The 22,123-nt window shown below is 37.1% G+C and overlaps 1 protein-coding gene across 1 annotated transcript in view; it reads left to right on the forward strand.

Moving 5' to 3' along the window:
- RAB21 (RAB21, member RAS oncogene family) overlaps positions 1 to 15,525 on the forward strand; it is a 76,474-nt gene extending 60,949 nt beyond the window's left edge. Inside the window, exons 8-10 of the mRNA XM_027872060.1 lie at positions 1,401 to 1,455; positions 8,884 to 8,972; positions 10,557 to 15,525. Coding sequence (XP_027727861.1) covers positions 1,401 to 1,455; positions 8,884 to 8,972; positions 10,557 to 10,696 — 284 coding nt within the window. The 3' untranslated portion in view covers positions 10,697 to 15,525. The remainder of the gene's footprint in view (positions 1 to 1,400; positions 1,456 to 8,883; positions 8,973 to 10,556) is intronic.
- Positions 15,526 to 22,123: the final 6,598 nt, after the last annotated feature.

Below are 22,123 nucleotides of genomic sequence, written 5' to 3' on the forward strand. Positions count from 1 at the left end.
TAGTGAATTGAGATTAGCAGTGAAAGTAAGGGAACTCATTTTCAGAAGGATAGTTTAGTTACAAGAAGAGTGTCTATACTAAGAGCATATGGGGGATCAGAGGTTCAGAATTTACATCAGGTACATTAGCACAGACATGATGAATTGAGGTGGGAGAAAGACTGGCTTTCAAAAACCCCAAATTTAGACTCTTACCTCTTTACCACCTTGCACTGACCAAGAAAGGATGAAGTGATACAAGTTCTGAAACCCAAAGAAAGATAGTTTGGGGATTTTTCAAGGCTATAGCCAGTGGATCAAGTATAAAATAAACTCCAAAAGTGGGGAGAAGGGATGACGTATAAAATGGGAATATTTGTTGAGGCCCCAGAACCCATAATCAAGTACTGGGGGAGTGATTCCCAAGGGTTAAGACAGCAGATAAGCCAGTCAAAATGATAGCATGATCTAGAAATGAACTGATCGATATCAAAGTCAAACTTAGCAGATAAGGCTGGGCCAAAGGAGGACTAAAAAGTATTGACCTAGTGCCTTGAGGCTAATGTTTAATAAAAGGCTTAAACCATGTGAACCTGGAAGCTTGGTAAACCGTTTACTCTTTTTGTTGGTTTCTGTCTATCTTCTGTCCCAGTTGTATGGCTGCCTGTGCAATGCTTTGTAAACAACAAAGACGATATTATGATTGGGGCGGGGGGGAGGGGGTTGGTAGTACAGAAGTACAGAAATAGAAGAACTCAGGTTCTTTTAGCTTCAGGCTCCTAGGGTTTAAGGAACCAAGGAAAATGAGGATAAGTAGTGGTGGTAAGAACCTGGTGGCTTGTGCTAGCCAGATGGATTCTGGGCTGAATTTAACAAAGTGAAGTGCCTTCATGAGGGAGAGGCTGCTGGGAGAGGCAGCAGAGATGCCTCCGAGGGACCCAGGCATTTATGATCCAAATAGTTCAGCCACAGGATGGATAGAAAGATAGAAAGGCCTAGAAGAAGTCCTGTTAGCTTAAAGAGAATTAATAATGAGGTTTTGAAGTTCTTTGTATTTGATAGTAGAAAATTATTTTACTATAACTTCAATCAATTGAAAGTTTTATGATCATAGTTGTTTTGGTTGTAACTACCTGTATTTGTAACCTCATGTCATGAAATAACATCTTGTAGAAACTGCCCTTATAAATGGACTAGCTTTTTTGTTGGTTATGGGTCTGTAGAAGTAGTTTTGCTATTAACTTTAGTCAGTGCATAGTCTGGTATTTTCTTCTTTTGTCTGAATTTTTCACTTATAATGTCAACTAAGAACCAGAAAGTTTGTAATCTGGAGTATTAAAAAATTGTGAAGTGGTTGTTGTGGTTTGTTGGTGAAAATAAGCCATTACTAAAAGTTTGTATTTAATTTTTTTCCCAACTAGGTAATAAGATTGACTTGGAAAAAGAAAGGCATGTTTCAGTTCAAGAAGCAGAAACGTAAGTTGTGATTACTTCTTTAAAATAAAACTATGATTCCTTTCCCCTCCCCCCAAGTATTTAAATAGTTTCTTTTAATAAAGCCCTATTCTGCCTCATTGTAGTGTAGAGTGTCTATGGCTATGGTGTACTCCAAGGCTGTATTCTGGTTTCCTTCTCTTTTCTCTGTACATTCTGAATTGGTGGACCTCATCAGCTCCTGTAGGTTCTGTTTTCATTTTTATGCATATGATTCTAGAATCTATATATTTGAAGCCCTTGTTTCTTTTCTGAGCTTTCTAGCCCCATAACCAGTTGCCTATTGGACATTTAAAAGTAGATATCCTGAAGCTGTCTCAAGCTTGGTATGTCCAAAACAGAACTCATATCCCTCCCTCCCCTTCTAAATTTCTCAGTGTATATCAAGGACACCACCTTTCTTTAGGTCACCGAGGTTCACAGCCTGATTGTCATCCTTAGCTCCTCACCCTCACCCCAAATCCAGTCATTTGTCATATTTTCTCATTGCTATCTCGTCAGCATCTCTCACATATGTCCCCTTTCCTTCCCACTCACCTAGCTATCACCCCTTGTTTGGTCTCATATTAGGTGGCGCAGTGGATGGAGCACCGGCCCTGGGTTCAGGGGGACCTGAGTTCAAATCCGGCCTCAGGCACATAACACTTACTAGCTGTGTGATCCTGGGCAAGTCACTTAACCCCATTGCCTAACCCCACCCCCAAAAAAACCAAACAAACAAATAAACAAACCGTGACCTCCTAATTGATCTCCTTGACTCTAGTCTCTACTGAAATTCATGTTCTCCATACCACCAAAATGGTTTTTCTGAAGCTCAGGTCTGACCAGGTTACCATCTTATTCAAATTACCTCTAGAATCAAATAGAAACTTTTCTGTTTAGCATTTTAGAGCTCTCCAAAACTAGTCTGCAACCTACCATTCTGGCCTGATTACACAGTATTCTCTTCCACACGCTCTACAGCCCAGCCAAATTAGACTTCTTATCTCTTGTCACAACCATCCTTTGTACTACCTTGTCCCTCATGAGTAGGGTGCTCTCTTGGAAATCTATTTTCATTTAAGACTTAATTCAAGTATCAGGAGCCTTTCTTGCCTCCTCTTCCTCCTCTTTCCTCACCTCCCCCCTAGTTTCCTTATATTTGTGTTGTCTGTGTTTGTATATACGTTTGTACATGAATGTTATTTCCCGTTAAATGTTGACTTCTTGTGGAGAGAGAGTTTATCCCTTTTACCTTTGTATCTTCAGTATTCAGCACAGTGCCTGCCACTTAATAGGCTCTTATTAAGTGCTTGATTGGAGCCATTCCCTGATTGATAAATGGTCAAATGATATAGACATTTTTCAGAGGAAGAAATCCAAGCTGTCAATAGCCTTATGAAAGTGTTCTAAATCACTAATAATCAGAGAAGTACAAATTAAGGCAGGTATGAGGTGTTGGCTAAGTTGACAAAAAAAGGAAATGACATACTGGAGGGGCTGTAGGAAAACAGATACATTAATTTACTGTTGGTGGTGCTGTGACCTGGTCCAGCCAGTCTGGAAATTAGTTTGAAACTATTCCCCAAAGCTTTTAAGGTGTGCATACATTTTGACCCAATGATACTGCTACTGGTTCTGTATCCCAGAGAGATCAAAGAAAGAGGAAAGGACCCATGTGTAGAAAAAATATTTATAACAGCTCTTTTTGTAGTGGCAAAGAATTGGAAAGTAAGGGGATGCTCATCAGTTGGGAATGGCTAGACGAGTTATAATATATGAATATGGTGGAATACTACAATGCTATAAGAAATAATGAATGATTTCAGAAAAACCTGGGAAAGCTTGTATCATGCAGAGTGAAGTGAGCAGAACTAGGAGAACAATTTATACAATGACAACAGTATTGTAAGGACAGTCAACTCTGAGATTCGGGAATCTGATCAACACAATAACTAACCACAGTTCCAAACGACTTATGATAAATTATGCTATCTGCCTTGGGATAGAGAAGTGACTCAGAGTACAAATAAAAGCATATGTTCTTTTCTTCCCTTTCTTTTTCCCCTTCTCTCTTTTCTCTTCCCCCTTCCCTCTTTTTTCCTTTCCTTTTTCCTCCCAGCCCCCTTCCCTCCTTTTTGCCTTCCTTCTTTTCCCCCTAGCTCCCTTTCCTACTTCCCTTCTCTCCCTTCCTTCCTCCCTCCCTTTCTCTCTCCTTCCTTTACTTTTTCCCTTCCTTCCTCCTCTTTTCCTCATTCTCTTTCTTTCTTGGACATCGCTAATGTGGGAATCTGTTTTCCATGACTACATATTTATATTAGCCTCTGTTGTCTTTGTCTTCTTAATGGATTTGGGATGGAGGGGGTGGGGAGATTTGGAACTCAAAATAGTTTTTAAAAGAAAGTTTAAAAAACTAAATGATTGATTGGAATTGACCTTGGGTCTTAAAAAGGCTATGCCAGTGGAACCACACTCCGGCTTTTTCAGGTTCTCACAAGCCAGAAAGCCCACAAGAATGGGCTTAGTGCTTGTTAATTTCAGAGAGGTTTATCACACCCAGGTGGCTTTAGCATACTGAATTTTCTGACTAGAGGAGTTGTATTCTGCATCAAGTGGAGGAAATGTTCACACTGGCAATCCACATTCTTTAAATATTGAAGTGAAGTATTTGGGTAACTTAAATAACTCCATAAAATTGGGCAACACTTGTCCCTTTATCCACTTAGCGAACAAATACTTACTATATCCTGGCCTATTATTTACATAATTCTTTGATTTCATCTCTATGGATATTCACTGTAATGGAATAGATTATGTACCTTCTCATATTATGTGATTATTGACATAGTCTTTCTGTAAAACTTTGATAGAAATTCTAAGCCAATGTGCTTTCTGGAAGTGTTTTAATAAAGACAACCTGGCCCAGTGAACCATTTTAAAATAAATCTTTTTTAAAATAGTTTCTAGAAACATTTAAATGAGTATCTAATTTACCTCTACTTCAAAAAGAGAATAAAGATGATATAAACTGATAATGATTGGCAGTGAATGAAAAAGCGTTAAGTGTATTATGTGTTAAGCTCTGGGGATACGACTAGAAAAAATGAGATAGTCCTTGCTCTCAAGGAGCTCAGTTTATTTTGAAGAAATAACATGTAAAAAAATTTAGCTGTGAGGTGGGTGGAAAGGCCCAGAAGACCTCAGGGTACAGAAGGAGGGTGAATGGCAAAGCTTCTGGGTTTTTAGGTCCTTATATGAGCAAATTAGGTAGCTGGATATTTGCCTGTTTGGAGAAGTAAATTCCTTTTGGGATTGTAAATTTATATTCCAGTGATTTATTCCAAGACCACTAAAGCTTGTAAATGTTAAATCTAATTTGGTTAGAATCCAAGATAGTGACTAAAGTATCAGTCAATCAGTAAACATTAAGTGCCTTCTATGTTCCAGACACTGTGCTACCCGCTGAGGATACATAAAGAGGTAAAAGACAGTTCCTGCCTTCAAGGAACTTACATTCTAACAAGGGAGTCAATATGCAAATAAATATATACAAAGAAGATATATACAAGATAAATAAGAAATAGTTAACAGAAGGAAAGCACTAGAATTAAGAGGAGTTGGAAAAGACTTCTTGTAGAAGTTGGGATTTTAGTTGAGCCTTGAAGGAAGATAGAGAAGCCAGTAGGAGGGGAGGGACAGCCAGGAGACCAGTGTCATGGATTGGAGAATACATGTCAGCATGTATAGGTGTGAGAAGACTGGAAAGGTAGGATGGGGTTAGGTTGTGAAAGGCTTTAAATGCCAAACAGAACATTCTGTATTTGATCCTGAATGCAATAAGATTGAGTAGTGGGGATGACATGGTTAGACCTGAGTTTTAGGAAAGTCACTTTAGTGGCTTAGTGGAGGACGGATCAGACTGAGGAGAAACTTGAGGCAGGTAGACCCACCAGCAGGCTATTGCAGTAATCCTGGTATGAAAATGAGGGCCTGCACTAGAGTGGTGGCAGTGTCAAAGGAGAGAAGGGGGCATCTTGGAGAGATGTTGCATAAGTGAAATCAACAGGCTTTGGAAACAGCTTGGATGTGGGGGACAAGAGATAGTGAGGAGTTGAGGATGGTTCTTAGATTGTGAACCTGAGTGATTGGAAGGATGGCAGTTCCATTTACAGTGATAGGGAAGGTGGGGGGGGGGGCGTGTTAAGGGGAAAGATAATGAGTTCTGTTTTGGACATAATGAGTTTAAAGTTGTCTGTTAGACATCCAGTTTGAGATGTCTGGAAGGCAGTTAGTGATGCAGTATTGGAGGTCAACAGAGTCTGAGGCAGGATGTACCCATTTGATTTGAGAATCATTAGCATTGTTGTTCAGTCAGTTTTAGTCCTTTTTGACTTCATGACACTATTCGGGGTTTCCTTGGCAAAGATACTGGAGTGCTTTGCCATTTCCTTCTCCAGTTCATTTTACAGATGAGGAAACTGAGGCAAACAGGGTTAAGTGACTTGCCCAGGGTCACACAGCTAGCCAGATTCAAGATGAATCTTCCTAACTCCAGGTCTGGCACATCCACTGTGCTAGCTAACTGCCCCTGTCATCAGCAGAGAGATGTTAATTAAATCTATGGGTGCTACTGAGATCACCAAGTGAAGTAGTATAGGAGAAGAGAAGAGAGCTCAGGACAGAACTCTGAGGGACCCCTGTTAAAGGGTGTGATCTGGAGGAGGATCCAGCAAAGGAGACAGAGAGGTAGGAGGAAAATGGAGAAAAGGCCATTGAATTTGGCCACTAAGAGATCCTTAGTAACTTTGGAGAGAGCAATTTCAGTGAAATGACACGGTCACAAGTCAGATTGTAAAGAGTTAACAAGAGAATGAGAGTAGAAAAAGTGGAAGCAGATACTGCTTTTTTTAAGGGTAGAAGAGATAAGATATTGTTAGTGGGGTTAGAAAGATCAAGTGAGGTTTTTCTCTCAGGATGGGGCAAACATGGGCATGTTTGTGGTCAGTAGGAAATGAACCAGTAGACAGGGAGAGATTGAAAATAAGGGAAGGAATGGGGATTACAGAGGGGTCAGTCTGTTGGAGGAGAAGAGATAGAATTTGAACAGAGTAGAGGGGTTAGCCTTAGGTAAGGAGTTAAGCTACTTCATGTGAGTCAAAGGTGAAGGAGGAGAGAGTAAAAGAAGGCATCTGAGTGATAGGAGATGAGGAAGAAGAAAGAAGAGGGAGTTCACTGTGAATAGTCTCAATGGTTTTCTGTAAAGATATGAGGCAAGGTTGTCAGCTAAGAGAATGGGGGGATGGCCCAGTTGAGGTTATGTAATGTAAGTTTGTAGTGGATCAGTCAGAACTGTGTGATTTTTTTTTTTTCATCCACCTTCATTCAGCAGCACATTTGTAGAAGTGAAGTTGATGAATGGTGGGAGTGATCTAAGGCTGAGGCTTGGCTGGGTGTAATTGGCGATATGGTAAAAGAGCTCAGGATTCAAGATCAGAGGACAGCGTAGAGTTGAATTAGTTCACCAAGGAATCAGGATGGGGAGGAGAGAGCATGGCTAGGACAGAGCAGAGGGCCTGGGAGATATTTGAAGGGTCATGGGATTGGGGGTTATAGTGAAGATAAAAGAGTAGGAACATAGGGAGAGGTGAAAGGACAGGAGATTGTGGTTAGATAAGGGGATTTCGGAATTCTTGAGGTGGTACATTTGCGGGTGATGGCAAGATCAAGGATTTTTGTGTGGGGCTAAGGTGGGGTGGGTAGCTCATAGAAGTGAATTGAGTGTTAGGATATTTGAGGCAGAATCAGTATGTATATTGAATTCCCCTGGTATAAAGGCAGGAATTGAGAAGGAGGGAAAAATTGTGAGTCAGGTACTGAACTCGTTAAGGAAGAAAGGACAGTGACCTGGGAGTCTGTAAATTATTAACTAGGATTTTGATTTTATGGTAGGTATGAGTAGCATGAACATTAACAGAAGAGAGTTTACTACTGAGTGATGGAGGAGGAGGAAGAACCTGGAAGTGGCAAATGAGGAGCAAGGGATATTCCAACTTCCACACCTTGAGCTGAGGAAAATGAATGAAGGTGCAGCCAGTACTGGGAAGGGTGGCCAGAGAAGTTGTGTCATTTGGAGGAAGCCAGGTTTTAGTTGTTGTTCAGTCTTGTCTGACTCTTTGTTACCCCATTTGAGGTATTGTTTGCAAAGAACTAGAGTGGTTTGCCATTTCTTTCTCCAGGTTATTTTACAGATGAGGAAACTGAGGCAAAGAGGATTAAGAGATTTGCCCAAGGTCACATAGCTAGTATCTGAGGTGAACTCAGGAAGATGAGTCTTCCTGTCTCCAGGCCTTGCACTCTATCTACTGTGACACCTAGCTGTCCCTAGGTTTTAGTAAGATCTAATAGATGGAAAGAATAAGGGAGGAAAATATTTACTGTGAAGGAGAGTTTGTTGCCTATGAAACAGGTATTTTAGAGGACACAGTGGAAGGTTTGGGTGGAGTTAGATTGAACCTTTGAGGTGAGAGAGTTGAAGGGGATAGAAATGAGGAATCAGGTGGTGGGTGAATAGGGAATATTGGTTTGGTTGATCATCTTCTGGAGTTCAGAGACACTGAGATATGAAGGGTGTGACCAAGTATTGTGATCCCTTTGTCCAGTCCAGCCCAAGACAGCTTTACACCCACTAAAGTAGAAAGAAACAGGCTCAGGCAGTCACATCTTAACTATTATTAATCTATTATTTGCAAGGGGGTGGGGGTGGGAGGGAAGAGATTATAAGAAGGGTCCAAATAGTTGACTAAAGTGTGTTCATATTTGTCAACAATTGAGTCTTAGACCTAAGCCTTCTTGTTTTCCCGCTCCTGTGTTTGTATTTATCTTTTTACCATCACTTCATATGTTTTTGAATTTCCTATTGGTGAAAATGACATTTTTATATCTGAATACTTCAAGGACTTGTGATTTAATTGGTCTAGGTACTAACCTTAGTACTGCAGATTACCACATCGTTTATGCATTGGTCTGCGTTGTTGCAACAGTGACAACCACCTACCACCTGTTAGGTATCACACCTTTCGGTGATGAGAATTTGTGTATATGGTTATGAATGAGTTGTTACGTGAAAAGTGAGATTGAAAGTATTTGGGGGGGAAAAAATCTCTTCATGGAATCCTACCCTTTCATAGTTGAAGGCTCCTAAAAGGTCGTCCAGTTCAGCCTGTATCTGACTAACTTCCACACAGGTAACAAGTTAATGGAGCATTAATGTGAAATTGAATCCAAGTATCAGCTTTGATTCACATTTATTATTTTGGAACATATGAAGATAGCTCAGAATAAATATGGACTAAGTTGAATACCACGTAAGACATGGACTTTTCTGGCTTTTTAAATTTTTGGCATCTCATAATTTAGTTCCTCTTTTTCTAGGTATGCAGAATCAGTGGGAGCAAAGCACTATCATACTTCAGCAAAACAAAACAAAGGGATTGAAGAACTTTTTCTTGACCTTTGTAAAAGTAAGTGCATTCAGATTCAGTATGTTTAGAAATGTTACTCTTATTATTAACAATATTCCTCTATGATTGGGGAAATGAAAGGCAGTCTCAGTTTATATTGTAGTGCTTCTGTTATGAAGAAGTTTAATTTCTATGCTCTTTATTTTAAAAAAAAAATTACTGAGGTTTGGCTTCACTGAGGTTTGAAAGGAAAAGGGAGTATGATATTTGAATGTTTGTTGATTCCTTTATACATTTTAGATTTTCTGTTTATGTTTGCCACAAATATTTTTCCCAGTATTGTTCTGAAAAGTCATGAAAGACCTTTGTGAAATAATAGGAACCATAAAAGTAGAATAAGAAGAAAGTATATACTAATTAAAACCTTATAAAAGAAGTCTGCAGGCACAAAGGGACAAATAAAGTTGATGAGGAAAGTGGAGGTAGTTAGATACCAAATTATGGATATTTTATATCCTGGATTTGATTTAGTATCAAAAAGTTGTTAGTTATAAAGCAGGATGAATTTTTTTTAGTGTCTGAAGTTTATAATATTAAACAATGTTCATTAAGGAACCCTTTCCCTAATTTTTATTTTCCATGAGCTTATTAAGCGATAATCTTTTGTGTGTGATTGCCTCTTATAAAGTGGGAGGAACAGTTGTTGGGCTCCCCAGATCTTTTCCTTTATTTTGTATCATGTCTGATAGTTTTGATTTATGACAAAATACTTCTATAAAGCAGTTGAAGAAACATGGAGTAATTGGATAGTCATCTTCACAGCCCAGTATTCTTGGGTTGAAGACTTTCCTGCGAAACACACACTGTGTCTTGTGTGACCCTGGGCAAGTCATTTAAATTCTTAATGCCCCACCAATGCAGAAATTTGTTTTGTTTGACTGTATGTGTTTATAACGGGTTTGTTTGTTTGTTTGTTTTGCTTTCTCAGTGGGGGGTAGGTAAGAGGGAAAGAAGGCAGATCTTTAAAATAAAAATAAAATATCATTTAGTTAATAAAATTTTAAAAAATTCTTAGTGCTCCAAACATCTCTAAAGGTGTAAAAGTTGGAAATTTGAATTAGTAGATGGAATTTCCCTCACCAGGAATTCCCTGTATCAATGAAATGGCCTTATTTCTCCATTTCTCCCCCACCACCTGTAAAGTCTGTCATGGCAAGTTCATCTTCATCATTAACTGTAGTCTTAATTCTTTTCTGAATAGCATTTTAAAAAGACCAACATTATACATTTTCATTTCCCCAAAGCAAAATTTTTTCCCCCCAGCATTTAATGTCATGTGACTATGATACTCATACATAGATCTTGGTTGATAGTCTAAAGACCCACAAAACTCATTATAACTAAACATTGGACATTTACTTTTTATTACATCTTGTGTCACATTTGTAAATTCCTCCCAAATGTAAGTTTTTCTGGGTTGGGACTACTTCAGCATAGTCAGTTAACAAATGGTTGAATTAAATTGGACAAGTCATTTTAAAAATTATCTAACGTAGTAGGGTATTAACATCATAGAAATGTCTTTTGAGGCTTCTTAGAGAAGGTAGGGAGCCAGCTTCTTAAAAGTATTTTTCCCCCCCTCAGGAATGATTGAAACAGCTCAAGTGGACGAGAGAGCAAAAGGCAACGGTTCCAGTCAGCAGGGAGCGGCCAGGCGGGGCGTCCAGATCATTGACGATGAGCCGCAAGGACAGAGCAGCGGAGGATGCTGTTCTTCTGGATAACTGTTCTCTTCAAGAAGATTCTGAAAAACAAGAAAGCAGAACTGTGGATCATTGCCCCCAATATGAAGACTGCCATATTCCAAGTCACATTCTTTTACCAATGGAGTTATAGAATTAACAGTATTTTAAACTTACATTTATAACACTGCAGAGACCTTAAGTGCTAAACTAGTGGAGTGTGTGACAAGAGAATTGGCGTTTTCTACAGCGGTTAACAAAGCAATTTACCAATGGCCTTTTTACATATTTTTTTCCTTTAATGAGGAATAATATGCATGTAGAAAAGACCTACTTAAAGGCTTCATTTATATTCTTTTAAATCAAATCATTATTTAATAACTTATATATGTTGTTGTTGGAATGGTATACATTTTTGCAGCCCTTTGTATTTTGTGGTAGGTTGTGAATTGTATCACTTCTAAACAGCAAATTGATTTTTTTTTATTAGCAGATACCTGAAGTACTATTTTTGCAGGGTTAGCAAAAGCCCATAACTGTCAACTACTTTGATATATTCTATATTCATCCTGTATGCTGAGCTGGTAAAATCCATTGTAAATTACATATTAAATATTTTATCTGCTTTTACAAGTGCAGGTGCAGAAACATATGTACAGTAGTCTTGTCAATGACTGTAAAGTGAATTAACATTTGGTGAACATGCATAAGCTTTTGACTCTATAGTCTCTATATAGGTCATTTTCCCCCTTTGCCCTTAAGTCTTCACATAGAAGAGCGTTTTTGAAAATACTCACATTTTACTTTACTTGAATTGCTGCTGCTGTTTGTTGCCACATATTTTGCCTCTTTCAACCCTTTCTAATAAACAGCAGCATTTTGCTCTGTTGCTGAAAAGAAAGGATGATGGCCTCTGCTGATTCTGCTGTAGAATGATTACCTAGAAGTGTTTGAGTGGAGCATGTTGAGCTTGTCACTTTTGCTTTGGCTTCCCCTTAAGCTTTATATAAAACTTGTTTGTGGGCATGGGACAAGAATGTAACCCCCCTTCTCCTCCCAGTAACAGCCACTAACCTACCAAGACACACAATCATAAATAGTTCATCATCTCCTGAGGCAGCACTTTGAGGTTGGTTTTTTTTTTTTTAATGAGCAAGTTGTTCTATGAGGAATGTTTATTCCTGTTCTAGTCTCCTGAGTTTGTGAAGGTAACTTCATATAATGTGGCATAATTAACACTGGAAAGAATTTATTATAAAATTTATATTCTTGCACACTTTGTAAATGAATCCCACTTGAGTAGATTTTCTTTTGAGGGGGGAATAAAATTATTAAGACATGTTTATTTTAATAGATTCAAAAAATACTGCACACAGAAGGAACACAAATTGTGGAAATTAACTGATTGTTGTTGTGTTCTGATATTTTTTCCATTTCTGTTATGTTTGGAAAAATGAGTAAATGTGATGTCTAAGAAAGTGGAATGGTCCCTGGATTTACTTCTCATAATAGTCAGTAATGCAATTAGAGATGAGCAGAGGATAGACATTGAGGTTTGAGATTTCTATAAAAAGCATAGTTAACTTCTCAAGTAGGTAAGACGAGGCTGAATGTGTTTGGTATTGTTAAGTCACAATCTTGCCAGGGGCCACCTGAAAAGAGTGGATTTGTTCATTTCAAGGTCCACTGTCTTCTTCCCCAATCCATTTGGGAGGGGAGGTAAATGAAAGTGCTTGAATGCGTGAACCTGCCTTCTTATGTGGGCAGAAGAGCACTTTGCCTCTTTATTTCTTTATCTTTTCTGTGCCAGGGACTTCTGTAGGGAATTCTTTTTTTTATTGCCTGCCTGTTCCAGACAAATTTAAAAAACCTTTGGTGTTCGAAACTTACTTAGAATAGACATATAATAAGCACTTTCGTGGGGGTGAGATGTCCCTCCCTTCCCCCCAGAACCCATAATTTAAAAGTTAGTGAATTTGAGAGAAGACCGGTTTGACCGTTATTCCAAATGAAATACTGTAAAGGAAAAGAATTTTAGTAATAACATTTCTCTTTTTTTTAATCGAGGCCTATAATTCACTTTGTGATGAGTGGTTCCTAGTGCTGTCATTGAATTTTTGTGTTATACAGGTAACAGTGCACTATTGTCACTAATATCTGAGGTGATTGACAATATTCTTCTTTTCCCCACAAATAGAGTTCATTTTTCTGTCTCCCGGTCTTTCTCCCTTTTCTCTTTTGCCTTACTTTGTATCCCCAGTGCTTAGCACAGTGCCTGGTACATTACAAGGCACTTAATCAAAGCTAGTTGACGGACTGATGCATTTCATTCTTCCCTGCCTGTGCTTTAAAACTGCCAAGGATGTGCACAAATGCTATGTAATACCCCTGTTGGTACTCAAAGAATAAAAAGCAAAAAGGTCCTGTTTTCTGTCCTACGGAAAAGATGGTATGGAAAGAGAAGAAGGGACAATAAATTAATGTACTAATGTAAAATTACAGGGGGAGTAATTAATTTATGCTTATACATGTTTGGAGATATATTTATATATATTTCCATCCATCTCTCTAATTGACTAATGTAGACCATTTTGTCCATATAATATTTGTAGCCTAGAAGAAACTAGAAAAGAGCGCATTTATAAATGGTGTATAGGCAGGCAGGACTTACACTTTTTCAATCATTTAAGTGGCTATAAATTCTATACAAGTTTTTCTCAAATATGTTAAGAGAAAGAGTCATGATATTCTAATCGTGTGTGGGGGAAAGAGTCTCCCTTTTCTTTGAAAACAAATGGAAAAACTCTGCCTTCAACTTAACCATATGCTGCAATATTATATTGAATGATTTTTTTTAAGTACTACTACTTTTGTTGTGTGAAGTTTGTGTATTAAAATTTCTTATTCCCTGTGGTCTTAAGAAAGCCATTGTGGGAATTTAAGTAGCATTGTAATCCAAGATTAGCATAGATAACCGTACCTTGTTTTTATCTGGCAAAGAGTTAAAAAAAACTTAAAATATTTAAGGGGAATTTGAGGCAAGTATAGATAAAATTAGAGAAGGGAAGAAGAAAAGGAGACTAGAAATTGAATATAATTTTGTCATAGGATTTTTTCTTTATCACTAATTTATCATAGCATAAAACATATGAAGAATGAATCATGTCAAGTTCTTAGAGTCTTAAAAAAAAGAAATTGTTATACCATTTTTATTTTCTTAAAACTTGTTTGATGGTTCCTGCATGCATAAAATTAACAGCATCAACCTCTTAAATGCTTCTTTCTCACTTCTATTTTTTTACTTTTTGTATATGAAAATCTTAGAATAAAAAAAATTGAACAATATCTTGAGCTCTTTGGAGGAAAAAATAACAGTAAAGAAATAAATTTAAGATAGATTTTTAAGATATAAAGTAAAAGAAAGTAATTTTTAACCACTCGAAATCATAAAGCATCTTTTCTCAAGAGGATGTGAATGGCAATGTCCTGGTATGTGCCTATTTAATACCTGGAGGAAGCATTAACTAGATACTCAACAGACTGTTTCCTGATTCTATCCTAGCATTTTGTTTACTTGATTTTGCTAATTTTGTTAAAAAGTATAAACTGTGGTCCTTTGAGGATATGTATTTGCCCAATTTAGTAAGACAGGACAGCTTTGTTTTTTGCTGTTAATTTGAAAATCAGTGACCAAGAATGTATATTTTGAACTCAAAACTATGCTACTTTTATGATTAACTTTCAGACTTGGGTTCCTTGATTCAAGGAGAAAAATAGACCTTGTGGGTTGTCCATTGGCTATCACCAAATAGATTTTGGTTAAAATTTCCAAAATTGGGTAGCATTTTATTTAATGAAAATGTCTTCATTCTTGACATAGAATCATGACATCCTGTTGGAAAACCTTTAATGACTTGCCTTCTAAATAAATTTGAAAGCCCTCTGCAATCTTGGTTCCTACCTTTTTCCAGTGTTTTCTCACATAAGCTGAGCTACTTCCTTTTTTAAAAAGTAACTTTAAAATACGAACTTAAACATGAACATTTTGGTGTACAAAGAACAGAAGAGGTGATTGTATATGAAAGTGAACTTCTGTTATGTAATTTTTAAATATATATTAAATATAACACAATAGTAGCAACTGCTCTGATTGTGTCCCCTTCTGAACTTCTGTTCTCGAGTGTATTTTAAAAATGTTTCATTGATACTTTGTCTCTTCATTACTTATGCCGCCTGCCAAAAAAGCGCCCTACTTTGTAACTAAAAGACTCAAAACAAATCAACCTGCCCTTCTCAAACTTGTCCATTTTATCTTCCGTGATCATTTTTTCTTTAGTTAAGAACTCTTCCCTCATCGATAGTTGTAAAAAGCATCTCCTCTTTCATTTACATTTAGATCATATCCATTTGTAACTTTTTGTTAATGGTGTGAAAATATGTTCTAAACCTAACGCTACTTGCTTTCCTTTGTGCTTTGCTGTAACTCTTCAATCATATTCCCTTCTACTGCAATCCTATCGTTAAAGGCCAAGTTCAGGTGCTATTTCCATTAAGCCTTTGACCCTGGTAACCTGACCCCTTAGACCTCTCAGGTTGCAAGTGATTTTTGCTTCTGGAACTTTCTCACAGCGCTTCTGTGCACATACATATTCAAGTTTGCATGTTGTTAGCCTATTAAAAAAAAAAGTGTTAGCACTTCATTGAACTTCACATAAGGAATTCAGGGTATTGAATGGAAAATAACTCACTTTTAAGTCATTTAATGTTATTGGATGAAAAATGTTTATTTTGAATTTATTATTTTAACCATTTTGAGTGTCTGGTATGTATAGGGTACTGTAGAAGGTACAAAAATAAACATTCCCTCTAGAGGTTATTGCCCAGTTGAATTTATATGACACCACCCTTCTATTTATAGATCGTTTGTCCCCATGACTTTTTTTGTGGGGAGATTTAAGAGGAGTGTAGAGAGAGGGTATAGGAGCCTTACACCTACTCTGCGGTTAGGGAAGGAATTAAAGGATAAAGAAAGAAGCATGAAGCAAAGAGGGAGGCTTACGAGTGGGTCCTAAAGAGAAAACTTCATCCACTTCTTAATTCTGCCTAGGGTGAAATCAGTTATGACTATTTGCTTCCATATTTCTGTTTAGATAGAGATTTTAATTTGTATTTGCTATCCATGAAATTTAAATTCTTAATCCCTAGTTTAAAGCTTAGACTATAGATTATCCTCAATTAACTGATGTTGTAGTAACTACTTTACCTTTCTATAGCACTTGAAGGTTTACAAAGCATATTCCTCACAGTAGCCCAGTAGAGGTAGTTAGGGCAGGAATTATTCTCTTTTTACAGATAAGGAAACCGAAGGTCAGAGGTTTTAAGTGACTTAGTCACACAGGTAGTAATGTAAAGAATTGAAATTTGAATCCAGGTTTCCTGAACAGTCAAGTCTAGCGTTCTTTGTACTACAGTTACTAGTGGAAATTGGCTCAGATCACTGGGTTATACGGTCTTAGCAAAGGAAGGTCACTATTAATCATTGTTCCAACTTTGGTGGGTAGGGTGAGTTGAAGTTCAGTCAGGCTGTATTATGGGTAGGGAAGGTAAACAACCTGAACAATTGACCTGGAGAAATTTTAGTGGCAGTAGAGTCCCTTGAGGCAGGTATCTGGGAAACCTTATTGCCTAAGCATTTGTCCACGTTGTTCAGCACACCCTTTTATGGGTATGGCTAAAGTAGGGATAGGAGATAATTAATGGGCATACCATCAAGTTGGAATAAATTGACAAATATGCTACAGGAGAAGCATGGCTCTTCACTGTCTTTTAGTGAGAGTGGTTCAGCATACTTAGCATGGACTTCTATAGTAGGCTACGTGGTTATTTGATTGTCTCATTTCTATATAATAGTGCCTTCTAAAAAACTTGAAAAATTTAAATCCTATTTTTTTTCTTAAGCATTTTGGAAGATGTTTGGTGTATGCAAATAATTGCCAGGTAAGAGGGGCTATCCAAGGATGAGCTTTATGAGCTTGTAGAGGTATGTGACACAAAGAACTATTTAAAAAAAAAAACCACCTTACATAGATGGAAAGAGGCAAGTTGAAATTTCTTGTCAGGACAAAGTTTCTAATAATTTTTGTTGTTTCTCAGTTGTGTCTGACTCTTCATGACCCCATTGGGGTTTTCTTGGCAAAGATACTGGAGTGATTTGCTATTTCCTAATGCATCTCATTTAAAGATGAGGAAACTGAAGCAAACTGGGTTAAGCAACTTGTCCAGGGTACACAGCTAGTGTTAATCTAGACTTAAACTCGGGGAAAATGAGTCTTCTGGACTCAAGGCCCATCCAACTCGCTGCCCCAATAAATGTTGTTGAGTTGTTTCTCAGTCCTGTCCAATTTTTCATGAACCCCTTTTGGGGTTTTCTTGGTGAAGATACTAAAATGGTTTGCCATTTCCTTCTCTAGCTCATTTGACAGATGAGAAAAATGAGGCAAGCAGGGTTAAGTAACCTGCCCAGGGTCACACAACTAGTAAGTGTCTGAGACTGGATTTGAACTCAGAAAATGAGACTTCCTGATTCTAGGCCCTGCATTCTTATCTACTTTGCCACTTAACTGCTTTCTAACAATTAGAGCTTCCCAAAAGCCAATGAGCTGCTTTAGCGGGTAATAGGTTCTCTTTTCCTAGAAGTCTTGAAGCAGATGATGGATGACTGCTTAAGTTTGTTATAGCATGGACTCCTTTTGGGTATGGGTTAGATTAAATACTTCCTGAGATCCTTTACAATTTCTTAGTTTTGTGATCCTGTGCTAAGAAGTTCAAACAATGCTATGTGAAATCTAAAGCTGGGGATAATGGATCAGGATGTTAATAGACAACCAAATGAAGAATAAAGTAATAAAGCTGTATACATATATTTGCAGATGGTATCTATGGGCTTTTAAAAATTGTAATTTTACATTCTTCAATAATAAGAATAACATTTATATAGCTGCTACTGTGTGCCAGGCATTTTGCTAAGCACTTTACAACACTCAGAACAAACCTGGGAGGTAAGTGCTATTATTATCCCCATTTTACAGATGAGGAAACTGAGACAAACAGTAAATGACTTGCCCAGGTTCCCAGAACTCATCTTCTGAGTCCAGGCGCAGTGCCCTATCTACCATGTAACATAACTGCCCCTATGATTAAGCATTTATTTTTTCTCCCTACCCACCGCTACCCACCTCTCCCCCTACCCCGGGGAAAACAAACAAACCTTGTAATAGATGTGTATAGTCAAACAAAACAATCCCATATTGGCCAAAAACGATCTACACATTCTGTATCTTCCATTAGCCCTCTTGTCACGAAGTGGTTAGTAGGCTTTATCATTGCATTTGTCAAGTCAGGTCCACAAACATTAATCTCCTGCTATGTGCTATATAGCACCTACGCTGCTACAAAGCCAAAAACAGCTGGTCAGAGTTCTTAAGCCCTTCAAAATCGCTCATTTTTACAATGTTATATTTACTTATCAGTTATCTAAGTCTTCCCAGGTTTCTCTGAAATCATCTCACGATTTCTTGATGGCACAATAGTCAATAAACATTTAAGAGCCTATTATGTTCAAAGTGCGAGAGATGGAAAAAAGTCTGTTCACAAGGAGCTCAGTCTGATGGGAAGACAACATGTAAACTGTACAAGCAATATATAATATAAATTGAGAATAGTTAACAGAGGAAAGACACTAAAATTAAAGGGTATACAGAAGGTTCGATTTTAGCTGAGATTTGAAGGAAGCCAGGAAGCGGGTGGTGGAGAAGAGGAGGGCATAGGGGTTTGTCAGTGAGAACGCGTGGAGTCATCCAATAGTATTCCATTACATCCATAGGCCATCATTTGTTTAGCTATTTCCCCTAACTGATGGGCTGCCCATGATTTTTCAATTCTTCACCTATATATATGTGTGTGTGTGTGTGTGTGTGTGTATACATATATATGGATGTATATGTATTATTCATATTTTCCTTCATCTTTCTTTAATCTTTTTGGGGTATGGGCATAGTGGTGGTATAGCTCAGTCAAACATTATGCACAATTTAGTAATTTGCGGGGCATAGCTCCAAATTGCTCTCCAGAATGGCTTGATCAATTTATAGCTCCATCAACAGTGCATCAATGTCCCTGTTTTCCCACAGCTTTTCCAATCATTTTCTTTTGTCAACTTTGTCAATCTGATGGGTATAAAGTACAAAGTCTGTGGACTTTTGAAAAGGCAACTTTTCGTTTGAAAAGATTTAAAGAAATCCTGAATGGGAAAACAACTGGAGGGATTGGACAATGATGTTGAGATAAGAAGACAGGATAGTATTTTTAGAGGTTTACAATTAATTTTTAATATATTTTTCAAGCCAGGCTGAATCGCAATGACTCATTCTGCCTTAAATGAAGCAATTAAGTAATCCTCAAGCCTAGTTTGCTTTTCCTCAGTGATGTCAAGATAGAAACAGATGCCTTCTGCCTATTTAGACACAGCTGTTCATTTTTTTTTTGCTTAGAAAAAATGCGTTTAAAAAGCCATAAAAATGTTTTCTTTGTCTTTCACAGATGTTGCCTTGTCACCAAGTGCCTCCCCAGCAGACATCATCCATTTCTGAATCATTATAGGCCCTTAGAAAAGTATAATAAAATTATGAGCAATCCATTTATTTCCTAACCCAGTATATAATTTTGGGATGTAAGATGCAAGAGTGGTCAGCCTTAAATCTCCCCTCTCTAATAGCAACTGAAGCTTCTTTTTAGAAAATTAGCAGAAAAAAATACCCAACTTTATTCCTCACCACTTTCTTTACTAGCTCTTGCTGATTCTACATCTTGATTCTGTGTTACAGGTAGATAATTATTAAGTCCAAAGAGGATGATCTAGAAACATTTATTGAAGAGAAAATAAAATGAAACTTTCCATCTTTTAACTTTAAATGCTAGGGATAGTTATCAAGAAATAATTTCATTTGCCTCAAGGGCATGAAAGGTAATTTATGAATGCAAATTGAAAAATGCAATTTTCATTTTTAATATGAACTGGATAAATAAGCTTATGAAATTGTTTGAGTCATGAGGTTTTTTTTAAAGGTTAAGAAAAAATTCAATCTATAAAAGTGCCTTTTTAAGGTCTTATATTTCTAGCTTTTGTGCCTATCATCTGTCCCACAAGGTGTACTCTTTTTCTTCCCTGAAAATTTTCATTTATATCAGAAATTGCTCAGGTAGTTTCCGAACATTTAAAAATACCCATATAGGGACTCAAAAAACTGTTGGAGATTTTCACCATATTCAAGCCAATGTGAAGTAGAATCAGAAGAATTAGAGACTTAAGTCAGGCATAATGTCATTTTTTTTTCTTTTTAGTCTGATATATGCAGTGTTCCACATTGATAGCCCCCCAATACCTGCAAAGAAGTAGGGTACCTTGGTACCTTTTAATGCCTCTACTTTGGGCCAAGCTTGGTCATTATGCCCTCTCAGCATTCAGTTTTCATTATTTTGTTCAACAATTTGCATTGTTGTAGTTTTGATCATTGTGCATATTGGTTTCCTAGTTATTTTAATTCACTTAGTCCACTATAGTTCATTTAGTTCATGTAAGTCACAGAACAACAGAATTTGAATTGGAAAAGATTAGTCCAACGTAAAAGGAATCCCCACAATAATATACCTGACAAATGGTCTTTCAACTTTTGTTCGAAGACCTCCAAAGAAGAGGGAACCACCATTTTCCAAGGCAGCCCATCCCACTCTTCAGACAGCTTTAGTTGTTGGGGAAGTTTTTGTTTCTGAACATCAAGCTTAAGCTGGCTTCTGTAATTTCTTCCTATTGCTCCTGATGTTACCTTTTCAGGTTAAACAGAAGCCTAATCCCTGTTCCATGATAATTCTTCAAATTCTTGAAGACAGCTATCATTTCTCTTCACCACACCCACCTTCAGCCTTCTCTTCTCCAAATTAAACATTACCTTTTCCTTCAACAGATCATTATAAGGCAACGAGTCAGGGTTCTTTACCAATATGGTTGCCTACCTTTGAACATTCTTCAGCTTCTCAATATCCTTAAACTATGGTGCCCAGAACCTCTAAAAACAAAATCATGCTTCTCAAAACTTCTATGATGAAAATGAAGGGGCTGGATTAGATCTCTAAGATACTTTTCAGTTCTTTAATAATTCTATAAAATTAACTATTCAAATGTTAACCCTAGTAGTTTTATCTTCCTTTAGTGGGTGACTCCAATCCAAATATCAAGCACAAAACACCATCAACTATATTTTAAAGATATATGTAATTATAGGAGACATTTACAATGAATAAGTCCAAAGTAACAATACCAATGCCAGACAGATTTCAGAAAAACCTGGAAAGACTTTTATGAACTGATGCAAAATGAAATGAGCACAACCAGGAAAACATTGCATCTAGTAACAACAACATTGTGTGATGATCAATAATAAATGACTTACCGCTCTGCAGCAACACAATGTGCAAGGCAATTATAAAGGACTCATGATGGAAAATGCTATCCACATCTAGATAAAGAACTGATGGACTCCAAATGCAGATCAAAGCATACTTTTTTCACTTTTTTTGGTGTTTTTTTCGTTGTGGTCTGTTTCTTCTTTCACAACTGTGACTAACATGGAATTATGTTTCACATGATTGCACATATATAACTTATATCAAATTGCTTACCATTTTAGGAAGAGGGGAGGGGAGGGACGGAGAAAAATTTGGAACTCAAAATCTTATAAAAATGAGTGCTAAAAATTGTCTTTACATATAATTTGAAAAAATAAAATACTATTAAGGTACCAATCCACACTGTTAAAAAGTAGAGGCAAAGATGCTGAGTGAAAATGGGGTTTTGTTCCATCTGAATCAGAACACCCTAGGGTAGAAAGCATAAATCAAGATACATGGTGACCAAAGTAATCCCAAGTAGTAGCAAATGTTATTAAATAACAGTCATGTCAGATGTGTGCCCAGAGTGTAGATGACAATATGAGACAGGATGTGGTCTCTTCATTAAAAAAAAAAATAAGGTTTACCAGTATATAGCAGACATAAGGAGTATAGCAGGTAAGTGCTTTGACTGGTGCCTTACACTGTAGAGAAATCCAAGAAACAGTTATGAGAAATTTAAGTTGTGGTATTGCTTTTAATACATTTATTTCCATTTCTGGAAATAAATAAATTATCAAAAGTTGCCCACCACATTGTTGTAGACACAAATTTCTGAAAGTTAATTTTGTAACTGATGAGGGAAGTAGATTATTTACTAAAAGTAAATTTTGGCAAACAAATATATGGTTATGCTTTAATGACAATTCTGATTCAATATGAGCCATAGATAATAAAATTAAAGCTCTACTGGACCTTAGAGATTAGTGCAGACCCCTGATTTTATAAATGATAACACTGAGGAAG

The sequence above is a fragment of the Vombatus ursinus genome, unplaced genomic scaffold (genome assembly GCF_900497805.2).
Source record: "Vombatus ursinus unplaced genomic scaffold, bare-nosed wombat genome assembly UNPS02003292.1, whole genome shotgun sequence".
Classification (NCBI taxonomy): Eukaryota; Metazoa; Chordata; class Mammalia; order Diprotodontia; family Vombatidae; genus Vombatus; species Vombatus ursinus.